This window comes from Trichoplax adhaerens, genomic scaffold (assembly GCF_000150275.1).
Source record: "Trichoplax adhaerens TRIADscaffold_4 genomic scaffold, whole genome shotgun sequence".
Classification (NCBI taxonomy): domain Eukaryota; kingdom Metazoa; phylum Placozoa; class Uniplacotomia; order Trichoplacea; family Trichoplacidae; genus Trichoplax; species Trichoplax adhaerens.
Window position 1 is genome coordinate 1,715,505 of NW_002060946.1, and position 20,812 is coordinate 1,736,316.

Consider the following 20,812-nt stretch of genomic DNA (forward strand, 5'->3'; position numbering starts at 1 on the left):
GTAATAATTTGGTTATGGGTGTTTGTAAAGCAGATGTAATTCGTGTAGCTCAGTCTAACAATGTCTTCTTGTTTAAATTCTTCCAGATATAATTATCGAGTATCGTAGCGTTCTCTATTAAAAGTAAAGAATAGTAAAGTATTTGTGTTTTCGTGTATGTTTAATCGTCAATGTGTGTCTATTTACAGTAATAATATAACGTTAATTAATTATTACCAATTCAAAACCATTTCATCGACTAATTGCTATTTTAATAAAAGTAAATGATAAAAATTATGACCACGTATCCAGTCTGGCTCTAATAACGGTAACTGGTATAATCTAAAACCATTTTAACTATATCCCGATAACAAGACAGTACTAAAAACGTTTGCGTATGTTAAAATTAAAATAATAAAAGGCAAAATTTAAGTATACGGCATAGCACTGTTATTATGCTGATGATTGATTCTTAAAGTGATAGGAGAATACATAAAAACTGAGACAATACGAAACGATCCTACCGAGTTCGACGACATTTACAAATTAACTAAATGAGTATAAATCAATTTAGGGACTTTTACTCTCTATTCAATTGTACGATATCAATATGATTTAGCTTTACTAAATTACCAAATGCTAAATTTTTTTATTTTCGACTGTGATATCTCGCTCTTCAGTAGGAAATCAAAGATAGTCTAACGTCTATAACGTTTACAGAAAAAGAGTACCAGTTGACGATGCATACAAGAAGAAAATTATCGCTATTTAACTCAGATATAATCATCGTAGTAACAAAGTACAGACAATCTGCCGTAATGCAGGATTAACATTGTATCCACTACTATAAATCATCACTGTTACTTTCGAAGCAAGCATCAAGCATATAAAAATTTTTAAAGATATCGAAGTCTTTCACTTGCCAAGTTGTTAAACTGGTACTTCAATAAATTATCATTTATCTATTTACTGTATGTATTAAATTAGACCATTTTCGTCGCCCAAGTCTATGATATTTTTCAAAAAAACTTAATTCAATTAGATTAATCAGTGCATGATTTAACCAACATAACGATGATAAAAATCGGAGGACAGATTAAACATAAAAGGATGTATAAAATCACATTATTGGAGTGATCTTCATGGACAACAACAGTAGTTTGCGCCGGTTGTACAACTGGTTGAGTAATAGTAATTTGCTGTTGTGGAGGGTAGCCTCCTTGTGGCGGCACAGGATAAGCTTGCTGTGGTGGAATAGCGTATGGTGGCGGTTGCATTTGTCCGAGAGGTATTCCTTGTGGTGGTGGTATTTGGCCAGCCTGTGGTGGCGGGTAAGGATTATATCCAGGTTGCTTCGACATTTTATGATTAATTTTTATTTAAATGTACGATAGTGAGAGTTGAAGAGGAGTAGAGACAACGCTGGATTGATTTTTAACAACTTCTTTCCGCGTAGCGTTAAAATGTTCTAATCTATAAAAAAAGTCCAGCAATTGTATTTTATAGACAGCAATTGTATTTTATAGATGATTATAATTCTTTTATCATTTTAAATAGTAGATATAAATAATACAAAAATATTCAATAAAGGTCGTCAAGGAATCTACCTACGTCGTACTTGCAGTACAATAACTTAACAAAAGTCGATATTATAATAATAATATATTCAAAGTTTAACAATAATGCATTGAACGTAGAACAATCCTGACATGGTTAGTATAGGCGCAATGATCTTGATGCATTGAAACTATATTGTAATATATCGTAGAGAGCCAAATTTTAGCACAGGCGTGTACAGTTTTCTTAGAATAAATACAATTGTAATTGTAATTAATTACCTCCGACTTTTCAGGCAAATATACATAATATACTTTCGATGATTTCAATATAATCTCTAGACCTTGTAATGTAACTTAGCATTATTATTGTAGACTGTTAGCCATGTTTAGTATAATGTGCGGTAGATATTTGGTAGCTATAACTATAGACTGTAGTGGTAGAGACTCTATGCTAGAGTACAGATGACTATGTACAGTAAGCTGTTGAGTTACTAATAAGGTTATAGGTAAAAATAGAACTGTAAATCATATATTAGGAAATGGTTACTTCATTGTACTTTAGCTGGTGTGAATGATGCTACGTAAGTACTGTAGTCGTATCCATATTGGATTAATGATGGTCCGCAGTAGAATAGTCTACTAAGAACAATTTAACTATGTGTAAAATAAGGTAAAAGGTTGCTATGCGGATTGTAGCTGCGAATGCTACGAAGAGTATAAAAGCATGCAACTTTAGATTATTCTGTTAGTTCATTCTAGAAGTCGTTAGTAGTAGTATTCGGCTAGAGTAGAGCTGTGTGTAGTTAATCTTTGTATAAGATTCAATAAAGCCCTTATTTTTCTAAAATTTGGAATCTCGTGATTGGTATATATCACAGACCTATATAATAGTTGAAAGTTATGCTACCTGCTGTAGATAATTAGTGTCGACATTATACGAGTGGAGGTACATTTAGATCGATAAAGTGACAACTTACAAACTTACAAGAGATATACTATAGTATCATAAGCATGATGAGATCCAGTACTGTCTCCTTCTCCTGCAAAATCAAGTGCAAATCTACAATGTTAATATCATAGGATGAAAGCCTTTCTATTATGGATATTTCAAATGTATATGTTATGCCTGTTGTATACCATACAAGAAATTACTAGAGTGTGATACTACTACTGTTTTTTGTAAATATTATCAAATGCTCATTTTAAGAATATGCTATACAAGTATAATAAGTAATGTATTCATCCGTGCACATTCTCTATTAAATAAAATTAGCTTAACGTTCTATCGCTTTGCTGCCAGAGATATCACAATTCATAATGTAAAGATTTACCGGGTATTATAAGTTCTTATTGGTTTGTCATGGTGTATGAGTTTATTATAACACAATATATACCTATTAACGTCTGAATAAATATAAGAAGTAAATAAGTTCCTTGCTTGTGATATTGTATAAAAATATTAATGAATGTTTTAGCATGTAGAATCCAGTGTTTACAGTTCCTATGCATATTTCATTATTACGGCAAACGGTAACTAGTCAAAGTTATATTGGCGCATCTGATATTAAATAGCCCTTCACATATGATAATCACGAAAGTAATTACGTAATATTAAATTAAGATTGCCATTCAACGTATGTTCTTATAGAAGCGAAGTCAATATTTCTAGCTCTTACCCATATTGTAACTCTCGAATTATCCCGGCTAGTCTTTTAATATTTAGTGAAATCCCATATAGTACCGTAAATTTTATGGACTATAGTTCGCGTCTCGCTTAATTAATTAACAATTATCGATTCGATATATGCTATGGACTTTACTGGTACAGTGATGTTAACTAATAGAAATTGATCTTCGTGTTATTGCTTGCTTAATGGTCATTTCACACGATAAATAAATTATGAAATTCAACTGAGACTAAATTAGAAATACTGTGTATATAATTGTGCGGAGATAGCAACTCCGATTTTTTCTTAATCCTACCCTTGAGGAGCTATCAAAGAATTCAACCTATTTGCATAAGTATTGCATAAATAATCCGAGTCTATTACAAGTTCCTATGCAGAATATCCTATATTTTAATTAGTCACGTTCACACGAAGGGATATTGTACTCTGCAAAGGAAATAATTTATAAATGTAAAGGGAATTCAGAGTGCGAGTATTTTAAATTGGACATCCTTTGGTAAACCCCACTTTATAAGTTTACAGTATGTAATACACACAATTGCATGCTTCTGTTAATATTGCATGTGCATGCAATTTTTAATTTCTTGTCTATAAATTTGATCTGCTAATTTACTAATACTGTGTAAATAGCATCTTCTTCATAATTAAATGTAATCGTACTAAATACTATATAAAGTTGTAAAATATTACATTTCTTGCTTACTTTATCCCAGCATCAAACTGTGGTATCATCAACAGCGCATTATTTATTAGTATCTCGTTCATAATTAGTTGTAATCGTACTAAATACTATATTATGCTGTATAATACTGTATTCTTTGCTTACTTTTGTCCGAATATCAAACTGTGCTATCATCGACGGCGCATTATTTATTAAAATTTGTGACATTGGGACTGTAGGTATACAGTAGCAATTCAACCTTCTACTACTTCAGATCAGCTTTATTGTTTGTCGTTAGAAATCTAATTAGTGGATAGTAATTAATCCCTAGTATTAGTTAGCAATACAACAGATATACTAAATATGATTGGCAAAGGCTGCTACATTCATTTTATACACATGGTTAGTACACAGCCATAGAATAATATAAAACGTACTCGTATGCTTCTATCAGGATTACAAACTACTATTGGACATGAAGGTAGAGCTATCAGTACAGACCTACACAATTTTACTTCCGATAGTATTTTCAAATTTTTTCTATATACTCTTACATGAAGATTCTTCTGTCACGAAATTAACTACCGTATCGTATCGTTGAATGATTGATCTATCAGTATCATTTACCTTCATCCACCATGAACCATCCCAAAACTATGTGGTGGAACATTTATCGACTTGATTTATCTATGGAATCAGTCTGCTATCCGGTTATCATGTATTAAATTAAAAGCAATTAATCTTCATTTCAAGTCGTAGCTAACATGTTAATCACTCGTATTGCAGGCATAACGAGCCATGATCTTTAACATATCGATCATACAATTGCTATCCAAGGATGATATCACACATATACTACATGGTAGTTGACCAATAAAATCTTACATTTTCTATCATTTGAAGTAGTACGGAAAACTGGTGTCTTAAAGAGTCTCTCTTCTTTTTTTGAATCATATTCCGTAGTACGAAGTTTACCTTATACAGTACCGTATAGGATGATATTTCGTTTACCCACTAATCCAATGCTTATAATAATTACAATTTTACAGCCAATGAGTACACACTTCAAATCTTAGTTAAATAATTAAAAAGCAACTTGTCTCAAGTTTCAAGTCTGACAGGTCTATCAAATGGTAATACTATCTGTTAAATGAGCACATTATCGTAAACCGTCAGCAAAGCGACAGGAGTTTGCACTAGTACAGTTTATTGATGCGTGTAATAATCATATCCTTCCCTTTAAATATGCAAGGAATCACTAAGAGTAGATACCATAGAATTTATTTTTAAGAATGGATCAAATAATTCAATCGTGTTAAGTATTTCAAGACTATAATAGTAATACGTTACATACGATCATTAACCAATCATACATTATCATTGAATGAAGGTGCACCATAGCAAAAAGACGTATACAGCATAAATTAGAATACAGATAAAACAGAAATTCTTATTAATTCACCCCCTTAAATATTCATTTCATTGTAATTTTACAACTATAGTAGTATTACACATACTATTTTAATATTCGTTCATTGAAATCTAGATGCACCCTCGATAATAGTTTTAGTATTATATCAACCGTTAGACCGCATTCTGTAGATAGTGCAGTCATACTAAAAATATTACGGTACAAATAGGACAGAAGTAGAACCAATAAATTTAAATTCATCGGAGAAAATAGTAAAGAATAATCTGTTGATGCAAAGAAAATAAAGTTGGCCTCTTTAGCGCTGAATATTGACTAGAAAGTAAGATACACACAATGACGATGAAAAGGACCCGCTAGTTCACACCAATCTATCGCCTACATCTATGCGATCAATACAGGAATGGCTATAACGATTAGAACAGTTCTTCTGACACAAAATGTAGTTGTACAGTTGCAATTAGTATATTAACGTATCATGTGTAGAGTAAAATCACCAGTATGCCAATTCTTTAATGTCATCGTTGAATAAAATGGTGTCGCTGTAATAAACGTAATCATACTACTTATACATGACTGTAGCTAGTATTCTGTAGTAAGACACATTTAGTGAGTTCTACGTACAGTACCTTCTACTTGGCCAAGCACAAACAACTGATAGGATAGATCTATATTAATGAAATGAAATAATATCCAAGGCAAGCCATATCTTGCATCGCAAAATCGTTATTATAGCGATGATGATAGCCGTAAAATGTGATCACTTATTATTAAATGGATATCTTGAGAAAGACTAATAACGTCTTTAAAGAATATCGCGTATACAGTACGCTATAGATGTAAGTCAATCCAAAAGTGCGAGAACAAATACTGTCGATACGGCGGCCATCGGCATCATCATTTAGTTCAGTTTTGAGTATACTGTACAGTGGGTTAAATCATGAATTGACAAACACCACTCTACCCATCCAATCATTCAAACACACGAATAACCAGTAAAATATCAACAGAGCCAAACGATAACGAAGTATTGAGATGCAGTACATTGTAAGGGTAGGTGTTACTGATAGATAACAATTTTTTAATTATGATAAGAATAACTGATTATAATTATTTATTTTTAATGAAAACCAAGAGACACGATGTTGCGTCCATTTTCTGTAGTAATGAAAATCTTTCATTGGCTTTCGTACGGATTAAAGTAAAAATGAATAGAATCAAGTGAAATTTATATCTGTTGGATCCAATTTTTTGACTACACTTCATCCCAGTCTCGAATTCTTGACTTCATATATTTTGTAACATTGAAAAGACTACTGATAAAGTCTTGATCATTTGGATCACAACGTATCGGATTTTAGTCAGTGCAAGATTTCACTAGCATGACGATGATAAAAACTGGAGGACAAACCAGACATAATAGAATATATAATATGACGTTATCATCGTTCTTTTCGTGTACAACGATTGTCCGTTGGGCTGGTTGGGCTGCTGGTTGATGAAGGACAACCGAGGAAGATTGAACTGGCGCTGGGTAAGCCTGCTGTGGTGGTTGTCCGAAAGGATAGCCTTGGCCTGATGGTGGCATGTAACCACTTTGCGGTGGCGGAATACCGTATCCTTGCTGTGGCGGAACGCCGTATCCTTGCTGTGGTGGAGGATAAGGTTGTGCCATTGGCTGAATACCTATACCCATACCTGGCTTTCCCGATGGATCTGCATAGGGCGGTGGAGCAGCCACTTGAGGTGGAGGAACAGAATAAGGTTGATATGGTGGTTGTTGAGACATGATGTGGATGAAAGAGAGGATCAATTAATAAAAACGAACTCACTACACGCTCCGAAGACGTTCAAGAGATGCGTCTACTGGGACAATATTCCTAGTGAAAGGTCAAGTAGTGTAAAAAAGCGTCGAGCGGTATCACTTCTAGTTATTCGTCTTAACACTACCTTAGTACTGTAATCACCCCGTGCAATTTATACTCTTGTATAGTGAGTGCACTCTTCAGCTTATTGCATGCAAAATTTTCAAGAAAAAATTCGCTCTACTTTCTATCTAAATGGAAATACAGAACAATCAATTTCATTTCGATAGTAACGGACAGACCAATTGCTTTACGTCTCATTTCGACTGTGCCGTGCCGTACATCTGTGTCGAACTATACTGTACTGTATAATCAATATCAATTTTTTTTTCTGTACTGTACAATATGATTGTTTAGAGCTCTGCTACCAGATTGTTCAGTATGATGTCATCGTTCGGTCTATGGTTATTCAGTACATACGTAATGCGCAACTTGCATGCGCAATGTGTCTTGACCACTACTATACTGTAAAATAAGAGTCTTGTAGAACACCATTGATGATCGATCATCATACAGGCACTTGATACTTGCTAAATCGCTATCGTTTGATTGTCAATCTACGTATAAATCTCTCCTACTGTACATTTAAAACTTACCGTAATAATCAATTACGAGTTTCCCAAAATCGAAATAAAGCCTGTTGCAATAAGTGCACTACTTCAGGATTATGACCATCTGATGTTTCGAACTTTACCATTATGAAAGTGTCAATCATTCAGCTTGTCTGACATGTATACTGAAATTCACCAGCCAATAATTAATTGAAGAACAAAATTTCTACAGTTACTTCTGCTTGCTACAAAAGTTAAACGTCGATCGTATCCCTACCAAACAAGTAAGTTAGTTAAAATAGCTACAAGTATACATTTTATACTTAATAGTTAGGCTTAGTTATACTGGCAGACTGCAATTCTTAGTTGCATGCAGTCGCCAAATTCCCTGGTATCAAATACAGTCACTATCTACTGTATATTTCAATCACATTCCTAAAATTTTGTTTGTCAACCATTGACCAGCAAATAATGCTTTATTAACAATATACTCATGTAATAAACGAATAGTCAAGTACGCCATCAAGATATCGTACACATGACAGTATCAGTAAGGAGATCATACAAAAACATAAATACATATTAAATTTCCATCAGATAACACTTCATGACCGCTCAGATGAGTCATTTAGACTATGTATCAACTATTCGTAGTATCATTCGTCGTAGTGCAATTAGCTGCAGAATCAACGATACTTTCTCACTCATATCATCTTTATTAATTAATAGGCAATATACAGAAATGATAGATGAATATGAGAAATCTGCAGCTATAGCCATCGGTTATGTACAAGCACAAGTAATCACTCTTTACATTAGCAAGGCAAAAATTTTTCTACAACCATACTATGTATCATAATTACTATGCAAATCATGATCATCAGCAACGAAAGGAGGATCATCAATGTTACCATTCCCATTGCTTGATAGAACATTGACACCACGACTATACTTCAATGCCCGTTCAAAAGCATGCATTACGTTCCTTCTCATTGATACTTTGCGACTCTCAGTTAACTTTTCATTGTCAAAATCGCTATCAACGCCCAGTGGATGTAATTTATAATAAGGAAGCCATTGCCTAAAGCAAAAATAGAATTATAATGTAAACCATCATATTTACCATGTCTTAGCATTATTTCATCAACATCTTTTCATACCAAGTTCGCCTAACGTCAAAAAACAAAACCAAGTACACCGCTGCAGAGTCTTCGCCGGTAAGTCTATTTTTTAATACATCAGCAGGAGGGCCTGGAATAGTTATGCCATTATGAACAAAACCACAGTTTGGAGTTGTAGAGTCGATAACCTGATACAAAGAAATTGTATTTAAAGTCAGTTAGCCCTTTCCCCTTTAATTTATATTGTTACATATTCATGGTATAAGTAAACCTACCAAAGCTGGGTAAGAAGGAAATCCTCGACATTTTGCCCAAACCAGGTCAAGGTGACTGTACCGATTCTTGGTAGAATCGTCCATAATTCCGTTTTGCCCGTTTAATTCGACTGTTTCCGAAGCCGAATCTGCAGTATGATTCTGATGATTAACTATAGCAGTATCTTCGATAGATGGTGACTCGTCCTGACGGCTGTTAGCATCAGGAGAATTATTTACAGGAATACTATGTTCACATTCATTCATGCCATTACATACAGCATCACCAACTAATGATCCAAGGGTAGAAGAAGGAGGAGTTTCTATACTTACATCCGGTTTTAAACTTTTCCCTTGCAATTCTTCACCTTGATTACATACATTATTGCCAATCGATTGGTTTAAATGCTTTATGCTAGCATTATCTTCAATCGATTGTCCTGCAATATCATATTTCAATAAATTAGCATTATCATCGGGATGTGCTACTATTTCTGGGCTTAATAGCCCATTTTCTTGCATAATTCCATTGGTAGCGATTCTTTTGCTATCTAGTCGATGATTTTCATCCACTGATTTTCGTTTTCTTCGTTTACAGCTACGATCGAAATCTTCTCGGTCACTATTCACCACTCCCATGTCATTACTAGTTCTTCGCGCACTTGTAACGGTATTTACCATACCTATGTCGTTACTAGTTCTTCGTGAGTCTGTAGCTGTCTTTCTTACAAGGAATTCATCGATTTTAGTCTGCCTCTTAACACCATTATGAAATTGAATACAACTTCCGTTACCATCCGACAACTCTGATTGTATTTTGGCATTACAATTCACTTGTCCTTTTGTACTCTGAAAATAAAAACAAAATTTTTAAAATAAATTTATCAAATCCACAGATACTATCAACACATGCTTTATTTTTACCTCTTTCAGTTTATTTAATTGGCGCCTTGTAGACGCTACTTCTTTTTTGATCTGCTTTATCTTCATAGCTCTAACACCACTATGTTTAATATTTTTAGCACTTCTCATACGTTCGCTCAAATTTGAAAGTCGCTCTTCTAATATCTTCGTCTGCATGTCATCTAGATGATCTTTAGCTGCTTCTAGCTTGTCAAAATCTGTAACTGAAAAATTAAATTTATCAAACCAAATACCTCGCAGTATTAATATTTCATACAATATAATAATACAATCTCACAGTATTTACGGTATAATTGCTCCATTTAATACAGTACCTGCGTCTATAGCTAGATCGAACGGGTTATAGTTCTCCAACTTTAGCTCTTTATGTAATGAACTTAAAGGATCGACAAAATACTCTATTGCACGGCGAACTTCCTTAAATATAGCCTTGCCGGCTTCCCTCACTTTTACACCCCATTTATAGTAAATTGTATCCGGTTGATTATATGCCAAGCAATTATTTATCATCAAGTAAAAATCCGACTCGAAATCCACTATACTTTGGTAATGACCACTTTCCAATCGTTTTTCCATAGTCGATAAATCCATAGGGGATTCAATAAAACTCAGATAGTCTTTTACCTAATTAGCAAAGATCGTAATAGCGTCAAAGATTAATACTCATCTCCCTCATTAAGTAATTTTTACATTAAGAAATTGCTAACCTCTTCTAACGAAACGGGTTCCGCAAATATTTCGTAGCAATCCCTTTCACGTAGCTGATAAAGGCAACTTTTCAATATGCTATATAGAGGACGAATCCGCATATCTGTGACCTTCTGACATAAGCGCATCTAAAGACAGAAAAATGACAAGCACCCATTAAGCCTTAATACACATGCACTATAACTTGATTAAAATTAAAATGGTTTACTAATATGAACTGACATAGTCACGTTTCAGCTTCTCTCTCTTCCGAACTAATTCAATTAGCAATCGTGCGCGCTCTAAATCTTGTCTCAAGTGCCTCCAACCTTGAAGCTGTTCCTTTAAGACAGCAGCTTCATCTGCATTTTTAAACTATTTCACATCAAAGAGAGAGATGATTATTTAAGTATAAGTACTACAACGGAGGAAAATTTGAGAATTTATAATTACCTAATTTCTACTAGAATCGAATCATGATCACTAATTTATAGAATATAACATCGATAGTTACCTGATGAGCAACACGGTGTGTGGGATGACTAGCCTGCAATCTTCTTAATAGTGGAACACCATTACGTGATTGACGCTTTAGCATCCAATAATTGATAATCATTTGAATAAATTGAGCTTTCCGTTGAATGTTAATTTTTGAGCCAAGCTTAGTAATCCTATAATTGTAGTCCATAGAATTAATAATAAATAATCATGATACAACAAAGCTAGTGTAGTTATCGTGTACAAATTTACTTCATTTTTTCCTTACTAACTTGTGCATGGGTAATCTTGGGATGGAAACTACTGGTACTGAGTTTGATCTACGGTCTCCAGTTTTTCTTACATGTTTAATTTTTTGAGTTGAACTTTCAGCATGACTCCCCCCCATAGCAACATGGCCCGGAGGAGAATGAGCATGACAATAAGCTTCCTTTTTAACGGCAACAACAACTCCATTTTCCTTCAATGGCTCCATTTTCAGATACAGCCCAGCTTGTTGTGCACAAGTAACATGAAAAGCCGTATAACAATTAGCTTTATAACACTGGATACATGCTCCACTATTACGCTTTTTACATAAATAACATGGCAACTTCCAACGGGCTGCCGGAATTTTTTCTACAGAGTCTATAGGTTCCAAAAATACTGCGTTAGCGAAGCCAACTTCTGGTATCCAAAGGCCACAAACAACATGGGCCCATCGATTATCATCCGTTTGCTTGAAAGCACCGCCTTTATTAGGGCAAAATATACAATCTACAGGGCGAGAGGGAGAATTCAAGCAACGACGACAAAGCCACTGACCCTCCGGTATATAAGGAACACCATAGCATTCTTGATGTACAGCTAAATTGCACATATCGCAAAATAAAATAGCATTACTGTTTTGGCATTCGCCATCGTTACATATACAACACACAGCATCTTCATCGATGTAGGGATGATTATCGCCATTGACACCAGACGATCGACTTTCGAAGTACGATTCCTTCTCAAGCCGATCCATTAAATACTCGAAAATGTCCTCAGAGATCAAATTAAGGCCATTACTTTTACGTTGTTCATTGATTAAGTCTAGCCAGTAGTGATCTTCGTCATCTAAATCATATTCAATTTCTTCATCCAATTCTTCAGATGTTTTCTCTATGAACCGATAGTACGATTGAGGCAAATTGAAATTGCCCTTACAAACCTTTGGATGTTGGATTAGATCAAAAACAGGCTGGGGTAATTGTTGCAATGATTCTCCACCATAAGCTAAAAAAACCGCAGGCATTTGGTTTTCGTCAACTTTGTTTTCCTTCTCTTGAAGTACTACTCGTAATCGCTGATCTATAGGGATACGATGGAGTTTGCCTTCTTTCTCTACTTGGACCATTTTCTGCGCTTCCGCATACGTCAAGGTATCTCGACGCGAGGAATAATTATTCTTTGAATCCGAAGATTTATTTCTGCTATCTTTACCTTTTTTCAATTTACGTCGGCGACCACCTTTCTTTCGACTAGGCAACTTCTCTCCTGATTTAAGTGATTCGACGCTCTCACAGCCACTAGCAACCTCCAAGCTTGCAGAGTTCTCGAATTTGTCATCAGTATAATCGCTATCATGGTCGACATGTTTCAAATGATAAACCAAACCGCACAAACTCCTATAATGACGCTGACAACTATTATAAGGACAGCGATACGGCGGTGGGGTACCACGCAAAGATCTACAGTAAGCTTTATGATCTAACGTTTCGTCTCTCGTCATTTTATATTACTTGTAAATTTCACGCTAGCGAGTCCAGATCAACATGACTAAAGGGAAACGATAGAAATGGAGAAAAGAAAAATTTTCACTTAATTAATTAAATCATGCCGGAACAGTCCCGGTTCACTTATAATCAAAATCTCTTTGTCCCAAAAAGTCAAATCATCAAGTTAAATATGAAATATTGTACTGTACTTTACAACGAACGTACATACAGTACCTACACTACTGTATTTGTCAATTCGCAATTATCATATGCCGCATGTTAATAAAAAGCAGTCAGATCAACCCGTCTGTATTCAAATGCTTCAAAGTCTTTATAATCATACACCCTTTCAGATAGTGGGTGATAAATTATAAAGCTTACTCTATTAATAATTGGAGAGTAAATAGGGGACTTTGGAGATGTTTAGTAAACGGCTAAAAACTTTGGCATTTAAAGTTATAGTGTTTATTTACAAAAAATAAAAATTTTTTGCCTGGATTATCTAGCCGCAAGGTCCGTAGCCTCCGAACCAGTACTCTTTAGAGCACTGCTCTATGGTGTACAGTATAGCGCTGCACGGATGTTCAGAACTCGGAAGGCCTGGCATTTGTATGGGTCACGGCAGTTTCATCATGTTACACATGTACAGTACATTGTACAGTACAGTACAATCTACAGTAGCTCTGCACAGTACAGTAAGCGCTAAATGTGAACGATCCTTGAACACCGGAACTCGGTAGAAAAATGGAAAAAAAACAGTCAAGATTACATTTAACCTTTAAACCGTATAAAATGTCGCAACGGTTATAATTATGTAGCAGGTGTAAGCAAATCCTCGAGCGTATACAGTAGAGTTCAATCAAAAATCACAGGTGTTAATAATCCTTTAATAAAAATTTTTCCTATGACGACTTTGTTGCACGGAACTGATGAACAGCATCGCTGATTGAAGTACACGTATAAAAATGTCTTGCTATTCATAGAGTTCTAGACATTGTGCTAGTGTGCAGCAGTGTAACTAGAAGTTCATAGTTGCGACATTCAAAGTTAAGATGAACAAAATGAAACCCAGTATGTCGTGGAAATATAAAAATGTTTCTAATTACTGAGAGCGGATTAGAACCCTGTACAGTACTGTACTGACAGAGACTGGTACTGAGTACAGTACAATAAGTACTGTAGCAAATATGTACAGTACTGTACAGTATAGTACAGTACACTGTAAATCACGTTAATTCATGCCCATGCTAGCATCAGTATGAACTCAGTATCAGATCATACAGTCCGCGCGTCCGTACGTATGATACGCAAAGTCTCGTTAATTTCGAATCAGCCATCTTTGCATTCGAGTTCAATAATCGCATCTTGTGATTATAATTAACAGCAAATCAATTTATCGCTGCGCTGAAAATTGTGTAATGCAGTCAAGAAAATTCAATGTTATGTATTATAGTATATTCAAAATCATCCTACTAATAAAGGCCTATAAAAAAACGTCTTAGTTAGCGTGGCGAACAAACGTGTCCGATCTAAAATAGTACAAAGCATAACTACTAAGGCTGTTATTACATGCCGAAATCTTACTCTTAAATTAGTCCGCTTCACGGCAATAACGCGGCAGGAATTAGCTCACGAAGGAGTGCCGGTACGACAACTTAATTTTCGCATTCGCCTCTTTCCAAAAGTCTACCAGGTTGAATAAAAGTAAAGAAAAAGGTACATAGCAATAAATTAGAACGTTTTGAAATGTAACAGCGACGGGATTCTACAACGGTATTATCATGGTATTATGCTATAACACTATTTTACCAGCTAGCACTATTAGCAGATATAACGATAATTGTCTAAAAGTGGAAATTTCAAAGGACGACTTTCATTTTAAGAAGAGCGTAAAAGGTAAAGAAATTCAAGGTTCTAAAAGACTTACAATATTTCAATGACCAGACATAGCGGCAAAGAGTACGACAGTGTAGACTCTGTGTACGGTGACAGCAACTTTAAGCAATCTTTTAAACACGGCACCACTCGAAATTATTCTAGTAATAATGACTACAGCAAATAATAATAGCCAGCACACGGAGTCACACAAAGAGTACCTAGCGGACAGTACAAAGAGCTGTAATAATGGGGACAATGTACGGTACTGAAGCGTTTCAAGCTTTCCACATTTCCTAGTGCAGTACTGTTAGTGTGTTCGTACTACGGTAGTCTACAGTACATTTCCACGGTATAACTTACAGTACAGTAGTACTGTACTGTACAGTGTACTGTACAGTACTCAACTTGGAATTGCATTACTGTACACTGTACAGTACAGTGTACAGTACAGTACAGCGGTTCCTTTCATTGAAAGAATGGCCATACAAAGGCATACTGTACAACTATAGACGATAACTGTACACTGTAGGAAATAGTGCTACAGTGCACTACAGTGTAATGGTACCGCATGTACGGTAAGCGAGTCAGTAAAATGCTGTAGCTGTGTTTATGATTTGCGTTCACGCTTCATTTTGCCGCCAATCCAATTTGGCTAAAAAAAAGTACGACAGTCCTGTACAGTATTATACTCCGAATAAGCCCAAGGCTCTATACTGTATACTATAGAGTGCTGGATGGATACGTCAATTCGTCATCTTTTCTCAAGTCAAGTGCAGTAATGCTGATGTAGATCAAGCACAGCAGTCAAACAGTGTTTTTTTCCCATCATTGAAATACAGCTGCGAGCGTCATTTCTGGTGTTTTAATTGTTTTCGTATTGCTATGAAATCATATGACATGACCATCTGCCTTGAAGCCATTTTACATCATTATTATTCTTGATTATACCTTTGTGGATATTTGAATATCAATGTTCGCCTTACATTTTAGGATTCAATTCAATCTTTATTCACTAGTTAAGTTCAATTACTTGTATCTTTCTTACAGCCATAGTAAATCTCGCATTCTCACAGACTAACTTGATTTGACGTTGTATTAGTTTTAAAGACTGTTACAGGTACAACGATGTTGTAAGTTATTAGACGTACATCAAGTTGTTACATTCATTTCCACTCAACGTTGACGTTGAAAGCTTCATCCCCCCCCCGTCACACACGTTACACGTTATACTGTACAACGATCATCCATCTTTTGTATCCGTTAATTACCTATTGATATGTTGATATGCATCACCTGTCGCCACGATCATCATTGGTGAATTCTTATGCCATGGCGGGCAAATGAATGAATTAAGTAACGATGTTTGATTATACAAATCACTGGAAAATGCAAGAGTAACGCATCATTTTTTAGTGAAAAAATCGTGATAAATCGCTGTTTAAGATTGCAATTTATTTCCTGACGTTAGACTTGATGAGCAAAAGAATTCTGACACATACGGCAGTACTGTACAACGTTTTATTTTCTTTAATTTCTACTTTGTAATCAATCTACACTTTACAGTCAAGGTACGTTAAGAACTGCAGTGAAATGGCTTGTCAATGGCGCTATTCGTCATTAAAAAGATGTGCGTCAGCCACAAGCTAACATTACGACCACAATTGGAGCGGAAGCCCGTTACCAACTATCGAAATAAGATTCGATAGAAAGGAAGCATGCATAAGCCTTAAAATGAGATGAAGCTGAAGGATAAGGCCTCCCGTAATATTAAATCGATTATTGGTATTATTATCGACTTTTACATGGTAATGAGTCCGTCTGAAATAATCTTGGAGTAATTTAATAAAAAATCATGGACTCGTAACTGATTGCAAGTTTCCCCAAGTAAACGGGTTGATCACAAACTAGATTCACTTGTGCGTGTTGGATGTATAGTACTGGATATATTTGTTAAGATTGGAGACTAGAAATACAAATTATTCATATTTACAGTACTTACAGTTAATACCAATAATTACAGTACAATTCTCATTAAGGGCAATGAATTAATTACACATTATTTAAAATACCATCCACAAACCGTCCGCGTTAAACAGTGTTATTACATTGTGCATTCTGGCCGCTCCTAATGTACTACACTCATTGTTGTTAAGAATGAATACTACAGATGCAGCAATGACAGCGAAATGTGCATCTATTGTGAATGGTAACTTATCAAACATCGCAGCTACACCAATTACAGTATGGATTATTTCATATAAGATAGATCAAAACAGTTTCAATTTTATGGTATACGTACATTAGTAGCAATAAATGACGATCGATTTCACCAAAAAATCAACCGCCAACTTGCATCAGCACATGAGTCCTAAGGAAATTTTAAATCTTATTTTTGCTTAGCTACTAAAGTGCTGTCATATTGTAAATAATCTCTGAAATCTTTTTATCACATTGTATGCGACTATAAATCAACCTGAAAGAGTTAAATAAAAGTATCAGTTGTTTACGTATAAACAAGATGTAATCTATTTCAAAGTTGTTAAATTTCTATTGGAATAGAAATATTTTATACTTATAGTATTGCCATATCTTTCGTCGACGCGTATAGTAGTAGTAACCTAAAAGTACTCGTATTTAGAATATTTAAGAGTAGCCTTACTGTAGTTTGAATGGAAATTCACAGTTATTGTTAAACAACAGTAATAATTTATAACAGTTTAGTCTCAATTGTGACCACATGAGATGTTTACATCCGGTACACTACAGTAGTCCAATAGTAACACATAGGAAATGTATCGGAGTACGTATATTAGAATTTCGTGTTATAGAGATGGCGATCAAAAATGTTTATTTGATAAAAAGTACAAGGAATCTGTATTTTAGTTTTATAAAAAGATAATACACTAAAAATCATAGATATTACCAAATTCAGATAAAATGCCCTTGTACTTCTCATTACATTCAAATGTTTAGCCAAAATTTATCAGAAAATATCAATTTATCCGCGGATAAATACAACCGCTACTAAATCCTATAATTATAATTTACTGCATACGAGGTCTTCATTGATTAATAATTGCTTTTCATTTCTGTACAATTACTACGGTGTATGAATTGAGCCATACCATTAAGCAAACACCAACCATAGTATATAACATGGTATAAAGTGCAGTTATCAAGATTGTTATTACCAACAAACAAAGTTGTTTCGATAAGTTACCTTCAATAATAATATAATAATTATGTCATACGATAGTTTGTTTATTAAAGGATATTTTACACCATTCATAAACACCAAAGTAAATACCGCCACCTAAGCTGATCCAAGTGACACGAGGCACTAGCCCTGAAAATAAGCTATTCAAGACTAAAAATTACTTAAATTGAATTTATTTCTGAAACAGTTCTATCCTATTACTATGTTAAAAATACTGATCTTCTAATAAAAGTTACCAAAAAATTAATCATACCCTCTAAATTTCTGCTTTTCCCAAATGTTACGCAGGACCAAAAATGTATTGCCGCTGGCATCAGCGCTTTTTCTCTAACAAATAATTCGGTATCAATTGGATAATCAGAAATCGTTCCAAATTTAAAATTGTAAGACAAGCATAGTACGTATAATCATCTTATATCAACGAATAACCCGGTATAGACATCAATCAATCAATTCTAGCATGTATAACAATCGCCTTCCATATACTCCACCATACCTCAGCTAGCATGACCCTAGTCTTAAGGACATCCAAGGGAGTTGTTAATGCAGCTGCTAAACCACCTTGTGATTATCATAACAATTCCATTCATCAACATGAGTAGCCTACTAGTCCATTAACAGTTTTATCGTAAACATACCAGCTAATGATCCACATGCAGCAGACTGCCACGATTCGATTGGTCTGTCTTGATACTTTGACCATTTTCTCTAAGCGCATAAAACGTAAATTTGATAATGTAATAAAATTGCTAACAAATTTCCATAAAAAAAGGTCAAAACTTTGGTTAGTGATACCTTCAAATATTCCCAGACAGGATATTCTATTACGGCAAACGGAATCTACTTTCACAGGCGAATTTTGTACATGTAAAGACCTTTATATTTATCATACGAGTATGTCGATTAAATTCGAATAAACAATGACTCCTACATCACGGATAATAGTTTTTCCATATCCACGGTAAAATCCTTTTAAACCCTACATTTATAAACATTGATTGGATTAGTGAACATAAATTTAAATAATCTTTCAACCCTGAATTATGCAAGAACTAAAGAATACAATATAAGTATACGAACTTCTGTTCTAGCAGTTTCCTTCCAAAGAACTGCGATATTCCGATTAGTCTCTACTTGAGCACGCTGCTTGATAACTTCGAAAGGATTTCTCACAAAAGATCCGCACTAAAGATTTAAATATAGAGATTCTATTTCTAAGGACTACTACAATATATTGATACTAATAATGTAATATAATTACAGTAAAGTAGAGTAAGCTAGAAGTTGGTCACAAACTTTGGTTAAATTACTACACGATTTATACATACAGTTTCTCCAACACAAGCACATATCACGTGGATGAATGGCCGATATTCTTCAGGAGCTGTAGGCTCCAGAATATTTTTCATCAATTCATACGAGAAAAACATTGCTGCAGCTAGTTAATAGAGAAAGCTGTTAGAAATTTCAGTGTCGAGGTAGACGATGTTTTGATGGTAAACGTAGACCATGATGATGATGTATGCGTGCAGCAATACCGTATGCCTTACAATTTGAAGACTATTGTACCCAATATCATTCCAACAACTCTACAAATTAATCCGCATGAAGTATATATCTCGGATCTCCTTATTTATTTCACTTAAAAGATTTCAAAAAATAAAAATACTAAATACCAGATGGAGCTGAACCAGCAGCCATGGAGAAGAAGCCAGAATACACACCACGAAAACCACCAGAACGAATAAATCCAGCGGACGACTGCAATCGTGTTTTAATCGTATCTAAATAATATAGAACGGTTTCAATGATTCTTTTATCAGCAAATCGTATATAATTCTGTAATACTGTAGCTGTAAATTTCAAATAGCTATTTGAATTAAATAATCTCAATGTAGGTACCAATTGGATACAACGCAATGTCAACTGATAGTCCAGCCGCACCACCAGCCTAAATGATAAAGAAATCCAATATCGGAGTTACGGACTGTGTATTATGTATATAAATATATATAGTCCATCGAATCGTTAGGTTAATTGTCAGAATTATTGCATGACAATTATGCATAGCTACAACAATAGCATTCTCTACAACCAAGTTATACACTTTGTAACTATTCTATCATATGATTTAATAGTTAAATTTACGTATAGTAGACATTATTTTTGTGGTATAGAAAGTAATATTCTAAAGATGATATACCAAAAATGCATGAGTCAGTGGCTGTTTTTGAGGTTTTGGATCCATGCTTGTATATTCGTATTCTGCTAAAGCTATCCATGGACAAAAAAAATGATACAGAAGATTAGTTTATACCTTACATCATTAAATAAGTAGCTGCTACCAACTTAAGAATACAGGTTACTTAATATGTATCAAAAAGCATGTGTGCTGAAAGGACAGGCTATACCCATTCATTTTTAAAGCAACGATTAAAATTCATTTAATATCTATTGTAGGTGCAAGATATGTAATATGAGTGCGTATACGAATATATTGGCAACTGAACATACGTATACGCATATGAATGTTTATGGAATCAATTCTAAAACAATGGCTATTAAGTTGTTACCGAAAACATATCAATTTTCAAAAATTCGGTAATATGACAACACATAAATTACACTAATAGTTTGACTTATAAAATGTTCAGGTACAAGAAATGATTTGGATTACAATTTGGTGTTGCCGTTCCAAGATTCGACCGGCATACTGTATAGTGTATAGTGAGTATATACTGTCTACACAATATCAAATTGCA

At 34.5% G+C, this 20,812-nt stretch overlaps 4 protein-coding genes across 4 annotated transcripts; all 4 read right to left on the bottom strand.

Annotated features, from left to right (window-relative positions):
* Nucleotides 1-1,022: 1,022 nt before the first annotated feature.
* On the bottom strand, nucleotides 1,023-1,340 carry TRIADDRAFT_55318 (uncharacterized protein; the record flags this gene model as incomplete). The annotated part of the gene is made up of 1 exon (XM_002111826.1): nucleotides 1,023-1,340. The coding sequence occupies one exon, from the start codon at nucleotides 1,338-1,340 to the stop codon at nucleotides 1,023-1,025; it is 318 nt and encodes a 105-aa protein (XP_002111862.1).
* A 5,333-nt stretch (nucleotides 1,341-6,673) lies between these two features.
* TRIADDRAFT_55319 (uncharacterized protein) lies at nucleotides 6,674-7,105 on the bottom strand (the record flags this gene model as incomplete). The annotated part of the gene is made up of 1 exon (XM_002111827.1): nucleotides 6,674-7,105. One exon carries the CDS (start codon nucleotides 7,103-7,105, stop codon nucleotides 6,674-6,676), a length of 432 nt encoding a protein of 143 aa, XP_002111863.1.
* A 1,575-nt stretch (nucleotides 7,106-8,680) lies between these two features.
* Nucleotides 8,681-12,951, bottom strand: TRIADDRAFT_35784 (uncharacterized protein; the record flags this gene model as incomplete). Its single annotated transcript, XM_002111828.1, has 10 exons — nucleotides 12,775-12,951; nucleotides 11,489-12,711; nucleotides 11,221-11,389; nucleotides 10,962-11,093; nucleotides 10,739-10,867; nucleotides 10,346-10,655; nucleotides 10,015-10,210; nucleotides 9,129-9,954; nucleotides 8,893-9,041; nucleotides 8,681-8,813 (listed from the first exon to the last, which is right to left on the bottom strand). Coding segments are annotated over exons 2-10 (3,150 nt in total), but the record flags the coding sequence as incomplete, so codon positions are not given.
* Nucleotides 12,952-18,078: 5,127 nt separating this feature from the next.
* On the bottom strand, nucleotides 18,079-20,001 carry TRIADDRAFT_23540 (uncharacterized protein; the record flags this gene model as incomplete). Its single annotated transcript, XM_002111829.1, has 10 exons — nucleotides 18,079-18,190; nucleotides 18,304-18,377; nucleotides 18,547-18,611; nucleotides 18,689-18,758; nucleotides 18,846-18,890; nucleotides 18,982-19,029; nucleotides 19,131-19,235; nucleotides 19,379-19,488; nucleotides 19,727-19,834; nucleotides 19,953-20,001. Coding segments are annotated over 10 exons (786 nt in total), but the record flags the coding sequence as incomplete, so codon positions are not given.
* Between the last annotated feature and the right edge of the window lie 811 nt (nucleotides 20,002-20,812).